Source organism: Peromyscus californicus, unplaced genomic scaffold, assembly GCF_007827085.1.
Source record: "Peromyscus californicus insignis strain IS unplaced genomic scaffold, ASM782708v3 Scaffold_11__1_contigs__length_118956290, whole genome shotgun sequence".
NCBI classification, from domain to species: domain Eukaryota; kingdom Metazoa; phylum Chordata; class Mammalia; order Rodentia; family Cricetidae; genus Peromyscus; species Peromyscus californicus.
Genome location: NW_026294402.1, coordinates 158,499 through 180,359, shown reverse-complemented (window position 1 = coordinate 180,359; position 21,861 = coordinate 158,499). Strand labels below are relative to the sequence as shown.

General features: G+C 36.7%; 1 protein-coding gene across 1 annotated transcript in view; it reads right to left on the bottom strand.

The window, feature by feature from the left end:
* Nucleotides 1-1,080: 1,080 nt before the first annotated feature.
* The window catches only part of Alkbh8 (alkB homolog 8, tRNA methyltransferase), a 51,584-nt gene continuing 30,803 nt past the window's right edge, over nucleotides 1,081-21,861 (bottom strand). The window contains exons 10-12 of the mRNA XM_052751352.1: nucleotides 20,145-20,401; nucleotides 17,167-17,316; nucleotides 1,081-5,362 (exon numbers count right to left, since the gene is read on the bottom strand). Of these exons, the coding sequence (XP_052607312.1) occupies nucleotides 4,805-5,362; nucleotides 17,167-17,316; nucleotides 20,145-20,401 (965 nt within the window). The 3' untranslated portion in view covers nucleotides 1,081-4,804. The remainder of the gene's footprint in view (nucleotides 5,363-17,166; nucleotides 17,317-20,144; nucleotides 20,402-21,861) is intronic.

Below are 21,861 nucleotides of genomic sequence, written 5' to 3'. Positions count from 1 at the left end.
ATTCTGAGAATGAGTCCTGTGTTCCATCCTACACACACACACACACACACACACACACACACACACACACACACACACACACACCACTGACATGTATTCACAGACATGACCAAAAGTCTGTCTCTTGGTGATTTTAAATCCCTTCAAGGTAGCAATCAGGATCAAACATCATCGCTGTGGGAAATATACTAAAGTGTGTGTGCATGCTCAACATAGATAAAATCATTCCTAATGTTTTTGGTCTACAGTTGGTTGCATCTATGAACACATGTGTTCATAGCAGTATTCTCACTCTTTTTGTTCCAGCCACAGGTCTTCCTTATAGTTCTTCTCTTTGGCCTTTTACCTTAGAATTTTTCCTCTATCTGAAATTCTACTTCCCTATGTAAGTACATAACTAACCTCTCAACCTCAGTCAACTCTTCACTTAAATGTCATCTTCTTATAGAGAACCATCCACACCTTTTTAGAAGTTGGAATCCACCAGGCCTCTCTTAACGTCTTTATCTGCTCTACATCTTTTCTCTATGAAGAAAAATATGTCACTTTCAGAACATGATGTATGTTTATCAATTGTTCTTATTGATTACAGTCTATTCTGAAACAGTCCATTGAGTTTCACACTCCCTCCACTTCCTCCCTCCAACCACTCCTCCCTCCAACAAGAATTATCCCTGAAGTGCAGCAAGCAAACAGTAAATTAACAGTGACAGAATCATAGGGGTGCATTAATGAATGTCAATGCCGAATTGACATTCAAAAACAGATGAGGTAAGATAAAAACCATGTGCCTTACAGGTGATTAGTTAAGGCAGAAGAAGAGGATGGAACAAGCTGGTGTTTATTGTCCATTATGTAAAAAGTACAATGTCTGAACTTGTCATGCTCTCTCATGTAATCAATCCATTCAAAAAAATTGCAACTGAGTATTATAATTTTCTCTTTCAGATATAAATTTGCCAAATTCTCACAACTACAAAGTGGTGGAGTTCGGTTTTAAATACATCTGACTTGAAAATATTGTCATAAAAACGTGTACTACTCACTTTTTGTTGTAGTGATAAAATACCATGACAGAAAGCAATTTATAGAATGAGTTTATTTTGTCCTACAGTTCCATTGGAAGATAGTTCATGGCAGCAGGTGGCTATAGTAGGGAGCTAAGGGATCATATATCAGACACACACAGGAAGAAGAAAGAGCAAGCAGGAAATGGGACAAGGTCATAAATCCTTAAAGCCCTCCTCCATACTTCCTCCAGCAAGGCTCCACATTGTAACCATTCCATAACCCCTCCCCCAAATATCACCACCAACCTGGGACCAAGCAGTTAAATACATGAGCCTCTGATAGGACATTTCTTGTTCAGACCACAATACATAACAAGACAAATTTACTTCAGGACAGACATAGCCATGAAGGTATAAAGGAAGTCAGAAGCTAAAAAAGTAAAGCATGCTCACACCTGCCACCAGATTATGACAATTTATATTTTCAAAACTTCAGTTAAAATTCTTCAATGTAAAACATGAATCAAATTGATATAGTCCCATTATTGTTTCTTAGCCTTTATCTCACAGAGTTCTGATTTGAACAGGCTAGATCCAATATAATAAAGTTTTAAAATTATATGCAGATAGCCAATATTTCTAATCAAATTATTGCTCCTCTCATCCCCTAGAAACTTTCATTCAAAAGTTGATATACAGTGAATTGTAAATTATGAGACACAATACATCACAGTATCTTGATACTCTATTAAGACTTGAGATCATTTCCTTCATTAACTAAAGAAAAGTAATTCTTCAGAATTATTGTCATAACTGACAAATCCTAATTGTTAGTTATAGTTTATATTTTCTCTTGCTTTATAACAATTGTTTTATGAAGAAGTTGAAAAGTTATCTACTAAAGACTTTGGGAGAAAGCTACCAAGATTTTCACACTGGCAGTTCTTTAGTCTCAAGGAAACACCAATCACAAAGGTGTAGCCTGAAGCTGCTGGAAATGGGCAGTAACAAAAAAACCTATAAACGCTTCTTAATTCTATGAGTAGAAAACATGCAGTAAGTTGCATTTAGGTCCTGCAGGGACAATGGACTTATTTCTTACTTTACTCTTGACTGACACCTAAGAATACCATTTCAAAGGAGAAGAAATGATGGGAATGACACAGAAGAGATTTCTCTTATTTTTCTGTTTCACTTTTAGTCTGGATCTCACTATGTAACCCTAGCCAGTTTTGATCTCTGGGGCTCAGACTTTTGAGCGGATGATATTATAGAATGACCCTATGCCTGTCTTTAAGTTTCTTTCTAAAATATCCAAGAATAAAGAAATATTCAAATTAGCTTAAAGAGTCAATATGTATTTTAAGAAATTTTCTTCTTATGGTCAATCAACATTGCTAACATGTTTACATGGAAACTTAAATTAACCAAAAGATATTCAAACTTTGATTTAGAACCAGCTAATAACTTTTTTCCCCCTTTGGTTTTTTGAGACAGGGAATCTCTGTGTAATCCTTGCCGTCCTGGAACTTGCCAATCAGAGTAGCCTTGAATTGACAGAAATCCTCCTGCCTCTGCCTCCAGAGTGTTAAGATTAAGGCGTGAGCCACCACCACCCAGCTTTACATCTTTTTTTTTAATGTATTCAGCCACATGTAGTAGTAGCACATACCTTTAATTCCAGCACTTGGCAGAGGCGGACAGATCTCTGTGGGTTCGAGACCAGCCTGATCATTTCAGCTAGTTCTGGAATAGACAGAACTAGAACATGAGATCCTGTCTCAAAATATATATATATATATATATATATATATATATATATATATATATATATATATATATATATATATATATTATGTATGTGTGTGTGTGTATGTGTATGTGTATGTGTATGTGTATGTGTATGTGTATGTGTATGTGTATGTGTATGTGTATGTGTATGTGCATGGGTACAAAGGTCAAGACACCTTGTGGGAGTCAGTTTTCACCTTCTACTATGTTGGTCCTGGGGACTGAACTCAGGGTATTAGGCTTGGTGGCAAATGCCTTTATCAACTAAGCATCTTACTGGTCCACATGTTCCTTTAATAGAATGGTTCTTAACCTTCCTAATGCTTCAATTCTTTAATACAGCCCCTCTTGTTGTAGTGACTCCTAACCATACATTTATTTTCATTGCTACTTCAAAACTGTAATTTTGCTATTGTTATGAATACTAATGTAAATACCTAATATTTCTGATGGTCTTAGGCAACTCCTGTGAAAGTGTAGTTTGACTGCCAAAGGGTCATGATCTACAGATTGAGAACTACTGCTTTAATATATAAACAACATCTTAGTGTTTTCAATATATATAATTTTAAGCTATACTTAGGCTGAATCTAGAGAGGTGAAAGCAGGAGAATCAGCTACAGAGCAAGATTGAGGGCAACCTGGACTACATGAGATCTCTCTCAAAAATAGAAAAGAAAAAGAAAACTGTATATTCAAATAGAAGTCTTATTTGAAAGGGCCCTACTACAATTTTTAATTTGTTAATTATAAACATTTTTTAATCAAGTGATGGTCTTAAAACATGTACATGTTACTTTTAATTATGTTTTTTGATTGAGCCAATTACAAAAATCATAAAAGTTTCTCCCTGGTCAACTCAGTCTGGCTAGATATTGATCAATCTTACTAGGACTTTCCATGAATATGCTTTTGGTTTCACTGACTAGATAAAAATGCCTCCATTCTTCCTGGATTGGGACAAACTATGAATAAGGAAAAATAGCCAATTGTGACTGAAAGAGCAAAATTTGGTGTGGCTGATAAATTTTAACTTCTGGAATTTAACTGTTAAAGGGAACTATTTGAGTTGTCTTTAAAGCTTAAACCAATAGATCAGGAATAGTGATTCCTGGTAATAAATCAGTCAGGATTGCTAGTTACTTCAGCCATTAAAAAGTAATCTTTTGCTCAAAAGTTAATATCCCTTTCAGCCTCCAATATACCTTTTTACACAGCATTTATGATTACAATGAACACAATATTTACTTATCTGTTTGCTTTTGTCAGCCTCTCTTTCTAGAAGGTAAGCTTCCTAGGAATAACGGCTTCACTCTTGTTTTCTGCTGGTGTGTATGTTTGTGGTAACAGATATTAAATCCAGAGCTTCAATTAGAAACACATGTTCTTTCACTAAGCTAAACACCAACCTACTTTACTTGCTCACAACTCCATTCCTAGTACTTAACAGTAAATAGTATGAATTTAAAGAATATCTGTTGAATGAAGTTTCTATTAATTCAGAGAATCACCTGGCTAAAGTTTTACTGGGCATCCACAATGTACTAGAAAGATCCAGTGAGAAAGTTACTACAATTTTTTCGGAACAAACAGCTGTTGATAAAACGTCATATAATTTCCTACTGTCCAGTATTCACTTCATTAAAAGGTCACATAATTGTTTCATTACGATCCTACATAGTATAGGATCTTTATAAATAAACACTTTATAACAAAAGATTATCTTCAAAATGCTGCACACTTACACAAAGATCACAGGCCTTTCACAAGTTAAAGCCAATCACTTTTAAACACCATACTTAGAAGGCATGTAAGAGGAACCTAGGTTTATGAAGTCAGTCAATAGTAGCAGACAGAATGTTACCTAAGTAATCTCTGCTCTCAACTCTCCTTTGGTAATGTCCCCCAAGTTGCCTCACTAATTAAAGCGATAATTTAGCCTCCTTCTCAAAAACAGATAGGCAGTTTTTTTCCTTTTACACCTGATATGTTCAGATAAATGATCAGACCTTTTGAAGAACAACACACCAATTCCCCTGATCATAGTAGCTCTGCAGAACGCTAACATCACCCAGAGCCTGGCAGGAAGCCTCCAATTCTCCATCACAGAAAACATGGTAATAACGATGAAACACGGGACTTGGGTCAGGGGATCCTGCTAAGCTGAATGGCTCAACATCTTTGTCTTTACTAGGGTTTCCCTTGAAGTGCCAAGGAACCAGCACATCTTGGGACTGAAAGGAAGTCCTGTTCGTGTGAACAGGAAGCTCAGAACTAGGAACTTTCCTTGGCTTACATTCTCCCTCTTGGATGTTATCAGTGGTGGGGACAGGCGATGCTTGGTCTTCACTGCCTCCGTCAGGCGTTTGATTTACGAGCAGTCCTGCAGTGGTTGTGTCACTGTTTATCTCCTCTTTATCTTCTTGGCTAGTTTTCCTTCCTTTAAGGTACTTGGACTTCTGATTTTTATACTCTTGTTCCATTGCCCAAACATATATGAGGGCCTGCCCACCAGGTCTCAAGAGACGGGCAAGTTCTTGGAGAGCTGCCACTCTACGCTCCTAAAAGAAAATTTAAAATGAAATGACTGTCATTTATCAACCTACAGGAGACAGAGAGAGGAAGTAGAAACATATAATTAAATGTAGGGTTATTGTACTAAAACATCTGGCAAAGGCAGGCTAGACCTGAATGAATTTAATTTATAGTGAGAAATAGATTACACACAGGAAACAAAAGATTCCCTGGCCTGAGGACACCAGGCTCTGAGTACAGGGAAGTCAATGCAGCTGGAATGCAGGGGACAGAATTACAGATAAAGGAGGAAGTGCAGGGAAATGCCTACAAAGGCTACATGCAAAGTCTTCTAAAGGCATCTTCCAGTTCCCATGCTGCAGAAGCAGTTTCTTGGTGAAACTCCAGGAAATTCAGCAGAGAAGCAGCTGGGAAGTTAGAAAGCAAAGCAGAGGTTTCAGCAATCAAACAATGCTGGAGACAGAAGATGACCTTAGGGTCTTCAAGGTACAATGGCACAGATATAAACCAAGCCTAACCTGAAACCATAGGGAGGGTTAGAAATAAGCAGCTATAAACTGGCTACAATAGAGCAGAAAGCCAATCCTTAAAGAATTAAAGTGATCAGCTTACATGTACTTGTTGGTCCAGAATCCAATAATAATAACATAATAAAATGTCCAGAACCCAATAATAATAACAATAACAACAATAATAATGATGATAAACATGAGATATATTGAAAGCAATCATGACCAAAGTCCAAAAACCAGAGGCAAGTCAGACTAGGAAAAAAACCTGCAAGCCAGAAGAAGGCACCAGGTTTCCACCTTTATCACTTTCCATCTTGGTCCCTTTAGACAAAGGGTCCCTTGAACCTAGCACTAGCTAGACTGCTTGCTAGACTACCAGCCAGTAACCACAGAAATCTTTCTATCTCTGTCACCTCAGCATGGGAGTTACAAGTGTGTGTGTGAGGACCATGCCCAGCTTTCATGTGGGTGCTAGGTCTGAACTCATGCTCTGAACTACTGAGTCACCTCTCTAGTCCCAAGAATGTTTTAGTAGATATAAAAAAAAGGGTGTATAATTATTGCTGAGGGAGAGAGAGAGAAAGAGGTAGAGAGAGGGAGAGAGACAGAGACAGCAATAGAGAGACAGATACAGAGAGACAGAGATATTTTGATTTAATGAAATTCTTCCTTTTTTTTCAGTAGGAAAGTGAAGAGAACTTTCACTTATTTAACTCTGGAGTATGTTTTTCACAGTTTATCTGGATTCTTAGTAACTATCACTTCCAGGAATACAAGAAAAGAAGTAGCAAAATAGCTTTCCTTTCAGAAAGGCTACCTGTCAAGGTCTGTTTTCAATTTCTTATGTATTCTCAGAAACTTTACCCTCAGTTTTTACAGACAGAAAAGGAGATAACTATTATTATTTTATTAGACTTAGGCACTTTCCTACCACCAATTAACCATGAGGCATGGCCTCTGTCAGTGCAGAGATACTCTGTCCAATATTATCTATCCTTTTATAAAAGATGTAAAATTATATAACACAACTTTCTAAACCATACAGTGTTTCAACAAGGCAACTGTTTGAATATTTGAGAAATGAATTCAAGTTCAGTAAGTAGGCTCCATGATCATTCCATCACTCAAGTGTTTTAGTTTTTATATGGATTAAAACTAATATAACATATTTAACAATGTTATTGGTCTCATAAATTTTTTTGAAAGTTTCTCACATTTCTTCCAGTTGACTTGCTACTTGCTATAGTTTCTATTAACCCAGATAAAAACCAAGTGATGTACTACTTGGAAATGAGACTGGGTTTACACAATTATTTTCATCTTAATGTTTTGTAGTTATTGTCCTCTATTTTCTGTACATGAGACAAAGTTTAGTTAATCAAAATTAAGTATAATAGCTATGTATGTAAAACACAGTTATTCTATATTCAATGTAATTAAGAATTAAACATTGTATGTCTTGGGCTAGGGAGATGGCACTGTAAGTAAAAGCTCTTGGCGCTACCCGATGATTGTTGTGTGATATTTTGTTTGTATTCTGAAAAATAAATCTTGCTTGGAGTCAGAGGGCTGAGATAGCCACTAGTTAATCATAGAGGTCTAGAGGTCTGTGCAGAGACAAAACAGGAAGTAGTAAGGCGGGGTGGAGACAGGATCTCAGCCTTTTTGGACTGGAGTAATGGAAGAGGAAGGAAGCGACTGTGGCTGCTCTCCTGCTTCTCTAATCTTTCAGGTTTTTACTCTGATACCTGACTCCTGGATTTTACTGAAAAGATCAATTAGATTTATGCTTCATATGGCACCCAACTTTTGGGGCACAAATTCACAAAAAAGCTGCTTGCCAGTGGCTTTTCACCCACCGGCACATAACAGGGCTGCATGTAGGAACTGTATCCAGTGGAGTCACCACACCATCAGCTTGATTTCCCTTTCTCCCCCAAGCCCTCTGATCAAGTCTGAGATGTTTCTGTTGCAGCCTCTCTATGCAAACTCCACAGGTGCTTGGGCTCCAAACACTGCTGGAGTTAGCCCCTCACCACCAGCCAGCTCTGCCTTCAGATAGCTCTGTGCTTTCACTTTGTGCTGATCACATGTGCTGTTTTCACACATTACCCTTTGCAGAAGGGTAGCTCTTTGGCTCCCCCTCCCATGGGTTGTGGGCTTTCCCTGGACCCTCTTCTCAGACTGCTGACACTGTTCTCAGCTGGGCTGTTCTCCACTTAGACATGCTACACAGCAGCAACCAGCCTCCCACTTTGCCATCATCATCAACAGATTTGGTGAGACAATTGGGAATTCTTAAGAGGGGAAGTAGTTTATAAAAAAGAGAGAAAGAGAGTTTTTTCCCACATTAAAAAATGGGAAATACTAAAACAATGGAGGGAGTTAGCTCTCAGTATGATTACATAATGGATGGTTTAAAAATGGAACAATTAGCTGGGCTGTGGTGGTGCATGCCTTTAATCCCAGCAACTGGGAGGCAGAGCCAGGTGGATCTCTGTGAGTTCGAGGTGAGCCTGGTCTACAGAGCAAGATCCAGGACAGGCACCAAAACTACACAGAGAAACCCTGTCTTGAAAAACCAAAAAAAAAAAAAAAAAATTTAAAGTGGAACAATTAAATGAGGGGATAAATAACTTGGATAGGATTTACATAATGTCAATTATAAACATTATAAAATTATAATTCTTGTTTTATCCCTAAGTAAGTTGGTTGATATGAGTGCCATGATACAGGCCTTAGAAATGGTTACTACAGATAATATGCAAGCCTTACAACTAATTACTAAAAAAAAAAAAAATACAATTTTGACTGATAACTTACAAGCACTAGAAAAACCTGTTAAAATAAATAATATAGATATTCAGACACAGACAGAGGAATTTAAAGGAGAACCAACCTTACCACTACATTCTAAAATTAGAGAGGAACAGCCCAAGATTATCAAAAAAACAACCTTAATTTATCCAGTTTCCTTACAGGAACAACTGCCAAATGACAGGCATCCCCAAGGCTATGAAAGAACTGACTGGATTCCTGTGGAAATGTTAAATTTGAGGTAACTTAAGGAAGTAATAGTCTCATATGGCATGCATTCACCTTTTGTGAAGCAGATGTTAAATTTATGGTCAACTAGTAACAGAATTGTCCCACAAGAATGGAAAGACTTGGTTGCAGCAGTATTAAAACCTGGTCCTCAATTACAGTGGAGGACCTGGTGGAAAGACGAGGCTAGGACCATTGAACAATGAAGTAGGGCTAAAGGTATTAAAATTTCCCATGAATAACTTCATGGAGAGTATGATTATGCTAATGTACAAAGATAGTCTTTATATGATGACCACACCCTGGTTCTATGCTATGCAGCAGCTTTGAATGCTTGGGACAGAATTGAAGAAGTCAGAAAGAGAACTGAGTCATTTACCAAAGTTATACAGGGCCCAAAAGAAACCTTCACTGATTTTTTACAAAGATTGACTTGAGCTAAAAATAGAATGATATCAAATTCAGAAACTAGGCAAGTAATAATTGAATCTTTGGCTTTTGAAAATGTTAATTCACAATGCAAAAGGGCAATTACACCTTTAAAGGCAAGATCAGCACCCATAGAGGAATGAATCCAAGATACAGTCAATACTGAATCTCATAAATATGATGATGGTTGGATAAGAGAGGTGATTGCCAGAGGCTTCAGGAAAAATCAGGTGTTTTAATTGTGGCAAACAAGGTCACCTAAAAAGGGATTGTAGGCACGGCATTCCTAAAAACAATTTTTTTTTTTTTTTTTTTTTTTTTAGGAATAATACAAACAGAAGAAGGTGTGGCAAAAGCTGACATTGGACAAATGAATGCAGATCAACAAGGAACAGGTAAGGGATCTCTTGTAGGCCCCCATGTCAAATTTGGTTCATTTTCCCCATTCCCTGTCACCATGGGGGAAACTCCTACCCAGAACAAATAAAGGGCCCAATGCCTTTTGTAAAAAAACATACTGCTCTGGATGATAGGTCAGCTTAAGAAAATAAGACCAAAATATCAAGAGAAACCATATAACAAATATTATAAAAATTAGATTTGAATGAGAGACCTCTTGATTAGAAGAGGTGATGGTTCATCAAACAGCATGACCACTCAATCTAAACTAACGTATAAGACTAACAAATGCTTTTTTTTTTTTTTTTTTATCAGCTAAAACTTGCCAAAAGGGAAACTCCCCAAAGTTAGGAGGAGGGAAGGGTTTTTGTTTTCTCTTTCAAGGAGAATGAATGTATCCAGGTAAGGAATTTGAAGAGAAAGAACAAATCATCCAGAGAAAATGTCCCAAGGAAAAGACTAAATTGGTCAATTGATATAGCACAGTTCCAACAGGATAAAATTTTATAAATCTTCCCAAATGTTTGTTTCTGCTGTTCTCTATAGATACATAATGCAAATGGTCTTTTTGTAGTCCTAGTTCAATTAAAAATTAAACTTGGCTTGAGAGTTGGAGTGCGGCTCTCTCCTTCTCTAAACCCAAGCATGCTTGTTAAAGGAAAATCCAAAATCTGTCTTATGTCAGAAGAGCCACCTGATATGGGACAAAAACAAACAAACAAACAAATAAAAAACCAAACCAAACTAATCTATTGCCATTAATCTCATATTCCTTTGGTTTTATTTTGATTCTTTAAAGCTTTTTTTTAAGGTATAAATATCTCAAAATTTATATATATATATATATATATATACACCTTTTTGTCATGTTATCAATGGTCATATAGGGTACTAATTCTAGAAAAAGGCTTCATCTAGCTTCCTGTACATGATTTTGAGTTTGAGTCTCTATCAGGTAACTAGGAATTAAGTTTTTGTACTATGGATGTACATAACAAACTATGGTCCTTTAACCTTTTTGAGATCTGCTGCATATTGTTGTGGATGATTGTTTGATAAATAAAACACTGATTGGCCAGTACCCAGGCAGGAAGTATAGGCAGGACTAACAGAAAGGAGAAAGAAAAGGACAGGAAGGCAGGGGGGAGAAACACCAGCTGATGTCCAGGGAGCATCATGTAGAGGCAACAGGTAAAGCCACGGAACACATGGCGACATATAGATTAACAAAAATGGGCTTAGTATAAGAGTAAGAGCTAGACAATGGTAGGCTTGAGCTAATGGCCAAACAGTTTAAATAATATAAGAGTCTGTGTGTTTATTTTATAAGTGGGCTCCAGGACTCGCGGGGCTTGGCAGGAGCTGGAGAGAAACTCTCCAGCTACAAATGGCACCCAACAGCTTGAGTTTCCACCTTAAACCTGAGAATACTTAATAAGCAATTCAAAATAGAGCTAAAAATAGCTTCCTAGTTGTCTCTCTCAAGTTGGCGGGTTCCTGGCGTGTGCATTTGACCAGCAGTATGGTGTGAATGAGGCATCTACAAGCAGCACATTATGCTGCTGCATGGTGGATTTAGCCTTTGCTAGTTTAAAAAAAAAAAAAAAAAAGAGGTTTCTGAGCTATGCGCTGCTTTGATAGAACTGCTTCTTAAAGTTGATGGTACACATAGCTCCAAACCCAGAGCTGGCAGTAAAGTGTACCAACGCCATGTTGGAAAGCTGAGGTGGGCGGAGCCAGCAGCCACAGTGCTGTTTCAGTCTTAGAATGCTGCAGTTTAAAGCAATAGTTACACAATAAGACAGATTCAGATGAAACAAGACTTTAATGCTTTACAATGTATGTAAAAATATACGTAGGCTTGGAAGAGAGAGAAAAAGGAATATATACAGTTATATAAAGAAATACATAGTTTTTAAAAATAAAGTCTTTAAAGAGACAGTAAAGGCAGTATAAAAAATAAGCCACGTAAAGATGGATATTACACAGAGAATCTGGATTGTGTTGTCTTTGGGATTTTTAACTGCAGAAAAACATTTGATCGTAAAAGCTGTTGAGTTAAACAAATATGGATATTTTAAAGGTACTTTGATTTCAAAATTTGGATGTAAGGATATGTTGCTTTGGAAAGGAGGCTCTGCTTTTGTTTCCACAGAAAGCCAGAGGCTATGGATTTGTTTCAGATTAAGATACATCAGGTTTGACCAGCCAAGACACCCTGAAAGGTCTCCGATGACACCATGGCCCACATGATCCAACATCCAGATCGGATTCAAGGCAACTGGCTCAGATGATACACCTTCATGGACTACTCCATGATCCTAAAATTTTCTTTATGTCCCCATAAGATACAACACCCTCTTCCAGCAGGAAGTAGTAAGAAAAGCTACGCCCAAATTCCCAAATATACCAAGCTGGCTTTGGAGATGGAATTGGCTCACTCCTTCTCTAAACCCAGGCATATTACTTTAAAAAAAATGGTTAAGAGATTCTTGTGCCCTAAATCAGAAGATCCCTCTGGTGTGGGACAGAGAAAAACCAATATTTTTATTTAAAACAGGTTGATTATAAATGCAACCTCTTTCTAAAGAAGAAAGGGGATATGATATAGATATATAGGATACAGAGATGATAGGATGAAAGGGTAAATTAATGAATCTACTTTTAAAGAGCAACAACTTGTTTAAAATGTTTTACATTGGTATAGATTTTAGTTTATGTTTAAAATGTTTTACATTGGTATAGATTTTAGTCTACTGATACAAGTTTAAACTTAATTTTGTTATACTCTCTCTCTCTCTCTCTCTCTCTCTCTCTATATATATATATATATATATATATATATATATATATATATATATATATATATTCTTGTTTAAGGTATTATGTTTATGTAACTCATTTAGATTGTAAAGGATAATTAAGAAATACAGATTAATAATTAGTCTTCTATGATAGTCAAACTTATAGCATGTTAGTTAAGTATTCTAGGTATACATAGATATATTTCAGATAGATAGATAATCTTCAAATACTTCAAAGGCCTACAGAATATAGCATTTAAAATGTTTTAAAAATTTAGACTTTCTGGACAGTGAGACATGTCTGCTCCTGGCAGCACCTATTTACTTCAGAGAGGAGGATGGGCATCGAAGACATTCCATATGGAGTTTATCTTCACCTTGGCAAAAATAGCCATTTGGGCAAGAAACTGTTCTTGCCTGGACTGCTTGATCAACTGGACATGCAGGACCCATAGGAAGGTGACCACTCAACTTTGCTTGACAAAATGGTCCTTCAGGTTCCTGCTTCACAGAGGAAACTGCCAGACATTCTACAGGACACAGAAAAAAAAAAATGACTGAGAGACTCTAGCCCTGTGGGCTGAAGACAGATGCCCCAACTTTACAAGAGAACTTTGAATGACTGTCCAGACTGCCAGCTGTCTCTGTCTACCCTAAAAGACTCCCGAAAGTTGCTTACATCCTCCTCCCATTTCTCAGATAATATTATATCCTTCTGAGGTCTTTGATGTAGTTAAAGACTAGTTATAATTTCCTCAGTTATGATAAAAGATAAGTTAGACATAAAACCTTAGACTCACAAATATAAGATAGATATCTTCTTTAATATTGTAACTGTAATTTTTGCTTGATAATTGTTGTTTTATGTAATTTTACTATGTTAAAGTTAAAACCTTCCTTTAAAAAAAAGAAAAGAAAGAAAAAGGGAAAGTGCTGTGGATGATTATTTGATAAATAAAACACTGATTGGCCAGTACCCAGGCAGGAAGTATAGGTGGGACTAGAGAGGAGAGAAAAAAGGACAGGAAGGCAGGGGGGAGAAACACCAGCTGATGTCCAGGAAGCATCATGTAGAGGCAACAGGTAAAGGCACAGAACACATGGCGACATACAGATTAACAAAACTGGGCTTAGTATAAGAGTAAGAGCTAGACAATGGTAGGCCTGAGCTAATGGTCGAGCAGTTTAAATAATATAAGAGTCTGTATGTTTATTTTATAAGTGGGCTCCGGGACTGGTGGGGCTTGGTGGGAGCTTGAGAGAAACTCTCCAGCTACAGAGCAGATGGTTTTTGGTTACTCAGTAGGTTATGGACATTTGACATGGTTTAGGGGGGTAGGATACAAGTTGTTATTAGTAATGGTTAAAAAAAAAAGCAGAACAAAGAAGATTAGATTCAGAGATCTTGTTCTGAAAAAAGGGGAATACAGAAATGATAGGATAAAAAGGTAGATTATTGAATCTACTTTTAAACCAAAAAAGCAACTCCTAGTTTTAAATATTTTACATTGGCTTGGGTTTTTGTATATTGATACAAATCTGAGGTTATTTTTGTTATACTGTATATATGTTATATAAATGATAGGATAAAAAGGTAGATTACTGAATCTACTTTTAAACCAAAAAAAAAAAAAACTACTAGTTTTAAATATTTTACATTGATAAGGATTTTTGTACAATGATACAAATTTGAGGTTATTTTTGTTATACTGTATATATGTTTTTACTCTTAAGATATTTTTATATATTGATACAAATTTAAGGTTATTTTTGCTAGAATATACTATACACATATTTCTACTTTTGTTCAAGGTATTATGCCTATACAGCTCATTTAAGAATGTCATATAAATTTCTAGTCCTTGAATGCTATTATTACAAACTATTTAGGATAATGAAGAAATACAGATTAGTAGTCACCTATTACAATCAAACTTGTAGTCAGGTTAGGTATGTTTTCAAAGTCAAGCAGAGATATATTTTAGATAGGCAAGTGGTCTTCAAACACTTTAGAGATCTACAGAATATGGCATTTCAGATGATTTAATAACATAAGTTTTTTTGTTGCTCTTTTTTTTTTTTTTTAAAGACAATGAGGCATGTCTGCTCCTGGCAGCATCAATCTACTTCAGAGAAGATGATGGGCATTGAAAAAATCCCATATGGAGTTTACTTCTTTGTGGCAAAAGTTAGCAACTGGGCAAGAAACTGCCCTTGCCTCAACTGCTGACAGTATGCTGTTGAAACTGAACAAGCAGGATAGCAAAGAAAGTGACTGTTGAATTTCACCATGACAAAGTGGGACACTCCTTCAAAAATCCTGCTTCACAGAAAAGTCTGTCAGATATTCTAGGCCTATACGCTATAGATGAATGCCCCAGCATTACAGAGGTACCTTGGGTGACTGTCCAGGCAGCCAGCTGTTTCTGTCATTTCTTAGTTTTAGAAGTTGTTTGCTGTGCACATCCTGTTTACTCAGGTAATATTAAATCCTTCTCATGTTTCTGATGGAGTTGACGACAAGATTGTTATAGTTGTAGTTTTCCTTGTTACCAAATTCAGAAAAGAAACTCACTAAAGAGGTATAAAGTGTATAAGGTTGTGAAACATAAAAAGATAGTTTGGGGTGGGTAATGAAAGTTAGGATAGAAAGTCAATTAGGTACAACACTTTGGACTCACCAAAATAGGATAGATAATGGAGTATTTTCTCTGAATTTGTCAAATGCAAAAGGATTAGACATTGTTAACATAATTATTGCCTGTATATATTTGTATATAATTATTGTACTTATTTTATATAGTTTTTCTATGTTAGTTAAAACTTTCACTTTTTATTTAGATAAAAAGGGGGAATGTTGTGTGATTTTTGCTTGTATTCTGACAAATAAAGCTTGCTTGGAGTCAAAGGGTGGAGCTAGCCACTAGATAACCACAGACGTCTGGAGGTCTATACAGAGAGGAGACAGGAAGTGATAAGGTGGGGTGGAGACAGGTCTCAGGCTTTTTGGACTGGATGATCAGAAACTGTGGCTGCTCTCCTGCTTCTTTGATCTTTGAAGTGTTTACCCTGATATCTGACTCCTGGTTTTTATTGATAAGATTAATTAGATTTACACTTCAGATGACCTGAATTCAATTCCCAGAATCCATATGTTGGAAGGAGAGAATTTAATCTCAAAACTATTCTCTGACCTACACATGTACCCCATGGCAAGTGGACACTCACATCAACACCTACATACACACATTCACTCTAAAGTAAGTAAATGCAAATAAAATTAAAAATTTGATATATCACCATTTCAATTACTTTGCAATGACTTAGATTATAAATTAACATGTTAAAACAACTATTATCCTGTGTCCAGTCAAGAATAAAACAAGAAAGGACTTTTTTTTTCCTTTTAAAAAATGAATGAATAAAACCAAAAGGACTTTAAACTAAGCTAATACGTCCATAAAACTAGAAAAAAATTTCAATGAAGATATAAAATAAATTCTAGAATAGTACAAAACACATTAATTTCATAGTAAATTACATATATCTCCACAGAGAATTGATCTAGAATTCAAGCCAGCATAAATCACCAAGAATGAAGCAGAAATCTTAAAAAGGGTAGCAAAATGTAGAACATATTATCAATTTAGAATTCAAATTATAGTCAAAATAATATTGTTTTAAATAGAGTTTAATGACACAAAAAGAGGATGTGGTACCAATATTTAAATACTTAGTGCCTAAATAAATAAATACTTAAAAAAATATAGCAAAGAGAATTCTTCAAGCAAAAGAAAGCTAGTCTTTCAGAAACCTTTAAAAGTGCTTCTAAGAAGGAAGACTAGAAAGAGTAAATATTGAAAAGTACAAAAAAAAATCAAGAGCTTAAAACAACAAAACTAATATAAAACAATACCACAGTGGAAGTCAGAGGAGCTAAGTGGCGTTCTGATGTCTTACATTGCTAGAAGGGCTAAGCATAACAACTCAAGGTAGACTAAGGTCATGGGTACATATTGGGTGCCATGGTAACCACTAAAAATAACCAAAGACTAAAAACTACAGTATGGCTATGAGGTAAGTAATCAAAGAGAACTTTTATCAGTTTTTGTCACTGTGGTGAAATGCCTGAGGAAAGCAATGTAAAATGGAGATGTATTTTAGCTCACAGACTTTCAGGTTTCACTCCATGGCCACTGGCTTCTTGTTCCTAGGGCTATGATGGACTCATTAGAGAAGGGGGCATCCTGGCTCACCTGATGGCAGCCAGGCAGCAGATAGAAGGGGACCAGGAAAAGAATGCCATTCAAAGTCACTCTACTGGTGAGCTCCTTACTTCAAATCAGGCCCCACCTCCTCATAGTCTATGCAGCATAAAGTAATCAATGAGTTAACACATTGATGGAGTTAGCACCCTCATGACCCAGTCACCTTCCAATACAGCCACCAGCTTGGGGCCAAGCCTTCAACACATGAGCCTTTTTTATTTACTTTTGGAGGATACTTCGTGTTGAAACCATGACAAAAACTAGAAAAATAAAAGAAAAAAATTTAAGGAAAGGCTTATACTGAGTCACATACACACAAACTTTTTCTGCCACTTTAGTTACAAGCTTTTACAGAGGGAGAAGCAATACTCACCACAGTTGAAAAATGGTGAATGACAGCAATGGAGATGCAAGCATCGAAAGACCCACTTCGGAATGGAACTGACAGTGCATCACAGACTAAGGCCTGAAACTGCCTCTCTCTACAAATGTCCACAAGGTTCTGGCTACGATCACATCCAATCTGTTATAGGGAAAGCAATTTGTAACATTTAGTTTACATATCACAAGAGGTTTATTTCATACCTTAGACTACTCACATATGCTTCATATACATAAGCAAACAACCACATTACAAGTCAGTAAGTCATGCAACAAGAAATTCTACTTCATCTAGGTTTTCCAGTTCTTTAGACTATCAATTTTCAAACTAATTTCTAATAACATTCTGTAATCATTGGAGTATGTGGTGAATGATACCACATGATACTTAATCTTCATTTTTATAAATTTGTGTCTTCTTCCTCTTTCTTTTTTTGTCACAAAGCACAGTCTATTCTGAAACATTTGTGAAGAAGTTTTTAAGAAGTTAACATCCTGCAAGCATGGTGGCACACACCTTTGATCCTAGCACTGAAGAGGCAGAAGCAGAGAGATCTCTGTGAATTTGATGCCAGCCTGATCTACATAGCAAGTTCCAGGGTGGCCAAGGCTATATATAACACGTTGTTTTCTGTGTTTTGTTTTTCAGTTTCTTTGCTTTTGAAGTAGCCCAAGTGCCCCTCAAGAACTGAGATTATAGACATGTATCATCAAATCTGGTTTATCTTATTTTGAACTGTGGGATGGAATTTTATGTGACACATCAAAAACCTATTTCTTCAATGTGAGCAAAATTAGTAGGCTATTCACAAACTAAAATTGAACTATATACATGACAACAATCCATGGATTTCACATTGTGTCTAGATGAAAAGCTACTTTGCATCTGTTCCTTATTGTCAGCTCTACCTTCCCTTAACTGAAGTAGTAGTTGTTCCTTTGTGTCAGTACAAAGTATCAAGGGTGGGGAAGGAAGCTAAGATTGTAAGCAATCTGAGATATTTCAATAACTTGAATATAGACTGACTCATTCATTTTCTCACTCTCTCCCTTCCCTCCCTCTTCCTTTCTCCTTCCATTCTTCACTCCCAAGCTTGAGAAACAAAAATTCTAGTCATCACAGAGCAGTGATGAATATTTACATCAAAGTCTACCACACAAAGAACTTTCTTCACACAGCAAGAAGACAAAAAGTGGCTCAAAGAAAGAAATGATAACAAAAGAAAGCAAACACTTGCAGAACTAGAAACAGCTTTAGTACTGGATCTGACATAGTAAATTTGGTAAAATTTTAAATCTATGAGGTGGTACTTAAAACAAATGAGCACTAGGTTTAGACCCAGAAGGCACAGGAACAAGTCTCTATTATTCAGGTGTAGTGGCTGTGCTGAAGATGGATCAGTTGCCATTCAACAACTCATCATCAGTTGTTCTTGGCATTTTGATTAGTGGCTTTCTGTAATAGTCTCCATCTGCTGCAAAAAAAGCATCTTTGATGAAGTGCAAGAGGTATACTTATAGCTGATAGTTTGGAACTAGACTTTACTGTTTCTATTTTTGTGCTTTCCATGTAGTGGTTCCTTGTCATAGTATATACTGTTATTTAGGCCACAGCAGACTAAAAGTTAAGAAACATGTCAAATATTTTTTCCTTTTAAGTGTGTGTGTGTGTGTGTGTGTGTGTGTGTGTGTGTGTGTGCATGCGTCTGTATGTTCACATGTGGGTAAGTGTGCATGTGTTCATGTAAGTATGAAGACAACAGGTCAGCCTCAGGGGTCATTCCTCAAGAATTGCCCATCTTGTTTTTTAAGAAAAAATCTCTCAATGAACTTGGGGCTCACTGATTAAGCTAGGCTGCTTGGTTACTGAGCCTGAGGAACCATGTCACTGTCCCCAGCACTGGGATCACAATCATATTCTACCATACCCAGCTTTTTATGTGGGTGCTTAGGGACTGAACTCAGGTTCTCATGCTTCTGTGGCAAGCATTTTATCTACTGCGGTATCATCCCAAGACTCCTCCAATTCTTTTTCATGTGCCTAGATATTTGTGAGCATTATATTCTTTGCAACTTTTTCCCGTCTTTAGGTTTTACTTTGTAATGTGATCATCAATAAACTATTTCATGATTATAAACTATAGATTAGAAAGGAATTTTTGGAGAGGATTTCTATAGTGAGGCATCCTAACAGGGGAAAGTTAAAACAGATGCACAAAGCAGAAAAATTGTGGAAGAAGGCAGAAAGACTCTAAGAGCCAGAGGAACAGGACATCCGCTGTAATACAGCATCTTCTATATATGACAGGGAAGCTGCACTCATGGAATTTCAACAATATGGCTGCCTAAATATGGCTAGACCTGAACAATGACAACACACCTGACATGTTAATGTGGATGGGAGAAATTTCACAAGGCCCCACTCCTGCATGAAGAGCTATGGGCAATTAGTGACTATTGAGAGAGGGAGAATCAGTCTTCTTCAAGGAGGAGTGCCCCTCGTAGGTTATGTAATCCCAAAATGTCATCCCTAAACACACACACATACACATATATACACACAAACACAAATAAACACACACATGCAATAATAAATTGACTCAGCAGGCTGTATTTATATATACATATAAATATTTATGTGGCAATAAGAGGTCATAAACTAAAGAGGGAAGGAAACATAGGTGGAACTGAAATTGGGAGAGGAAAGCCGGGCGGTGGTGGCGCACGCCTTTAATCCCAGCACTCGGGAGGCAGAGCCAGGCGGATCTCTGTGAGTTCGAGGCCAGCCTGGTCTCCAAAGCGAGTTCCAGGAAAGGCGCAAAGCTACACAGAGAAACCCTGTCTCGAAAAACCAAAAAAAAAAAAGAAATTGGGAGAGGAAGGAATGAAAATGATGTTAAATACAGTACACATGTATGAACCGCCCCCCATATTTTTCAAATTAAAAAAACAGGAGCAGGAGTTACTTGCCATATATAACTCCTTGCTGATGCCAAGGTACTTTCCATTTCCACATCCAATATCTGCCACTATAGAACCACTTGGCAAAGCTTTCAGGAATTCCACGATGCGTGGCCATGGGCTGTGCCTTGTGCTGCTGAAGTGTCTTGCAATCAAATCATAGACATGATGAACATGCTCTCGCTCCAGCTTCCATGCTTCTTTACTACTCTCTGGAAGGGAGGGAGGTGTGGCCTTCCTCTGTCTGTCACAGACCGAGGAATAACCTAAATGAGAAGAAAAAGCTCTTGCATCCAGGTGTGGTGGCACATGCCTATAACTCCACCACTTGAAAGTCTGAGCAGCAGGACCACCAAGAATTTGAAGGCACTCTGTACTACACAGTGAGTTCCATGCTGCCTAGGCTTACAGAGTGAGATTCATCTCAATTAATCAATCAATAATAAATAAATAATAAATCAAAACTAAATTTATTAAATAATAAGTAAAGCAATGTTAACTTTATTTTTATGCAAAAGACTAGGGTATCAAGTAAAATCCATATATGGACAGGATCTAGGGATAGTTAATGATTGCTAGGGGAAGAGGTGTCATTTTCTTCAGTTATGAATCTACTGATAAGTTGTCCGTGCTTCAGAAAATAATTCTACACCACACTCAAACAAGTAATTCTAAGTAAACATAACTGGTCAGAAAACAAGTAAGAAGTTGAGGGGGAGGTTGTTGAGAAAAAGAGAGTCAGTGGGAGAAGAGTAATGGTGAGTGAAAATGACCAAAATTTACTATATATGCATCAAACTGTCAAAGAAGAAAGAGGAAGAGGAAAGAAAAGGAGAAAACAATCTGTAAGCTAAATAAAAAGAAATGCTAAGTGAAATGCTTTTAGTGTTTCACTTACAATTAATAACTTTCCACAACAAAGAAACATTTGCATAAGAAACCTAGCTTCTCTGTCCAAATGAATTTTTAAGTAGCTTGAAAACTAGAGCTTTGCTTTAGTTTCTGTACCTTATAAGGCTGCCAGTAGTGTGAGACTCATCAAATACCAAACATCTTTAAAGTATCGCACTTTATAAACTTATTGACAGTGTTAGTAAAATAAGCAAAAACTCATTTTCAGCCTCACAAATACAGTGATTTCAAGTTTTTTAACAGGATTATCATCTTCAGATCTAAGAGGCTTTGCACTTTAATATTTATTTGTATTTTTATTCACGTGTATATGTCTCTGTGTATGTATGCCATGGAGGAGGGGGGTGCCTGTGGAGCCCAGAAAGTATCAGATCCTTTGGAGCTGGAGTAACAGCCTGACAACATGAGCACTGGGAAGAAGCAAACTCAGGTCCCCCAAAAGAGCTACAGCTGAACCATGTCACCAGCACTGAGAGAAAAGATTTTTTATTTATTTAAGATTGCAGCTAAATATAATGGTTATTGTTACAGGCTATCCCAAATTGAAACACCTGTGATATGAAAAGCATTCTCTGATTCCTCTCATTACAAATTATCATTTATAAAGTAAAAGAATTTTATGTTGAGTCCATGAAAATTAATCTAGGGAAGAACACACTCATATAAACAAGTCAGAACAACATCCTATGTGTGCAGTTCTTTTTAGATCCAGATTTTCAAACTGACTAGAATATAAACCTCTACTTACTCCCCTAGAGTCACCCTTACCCACACAAGCAATCTATCATCTCCAACTTCTCTGTTGAGATTTAAA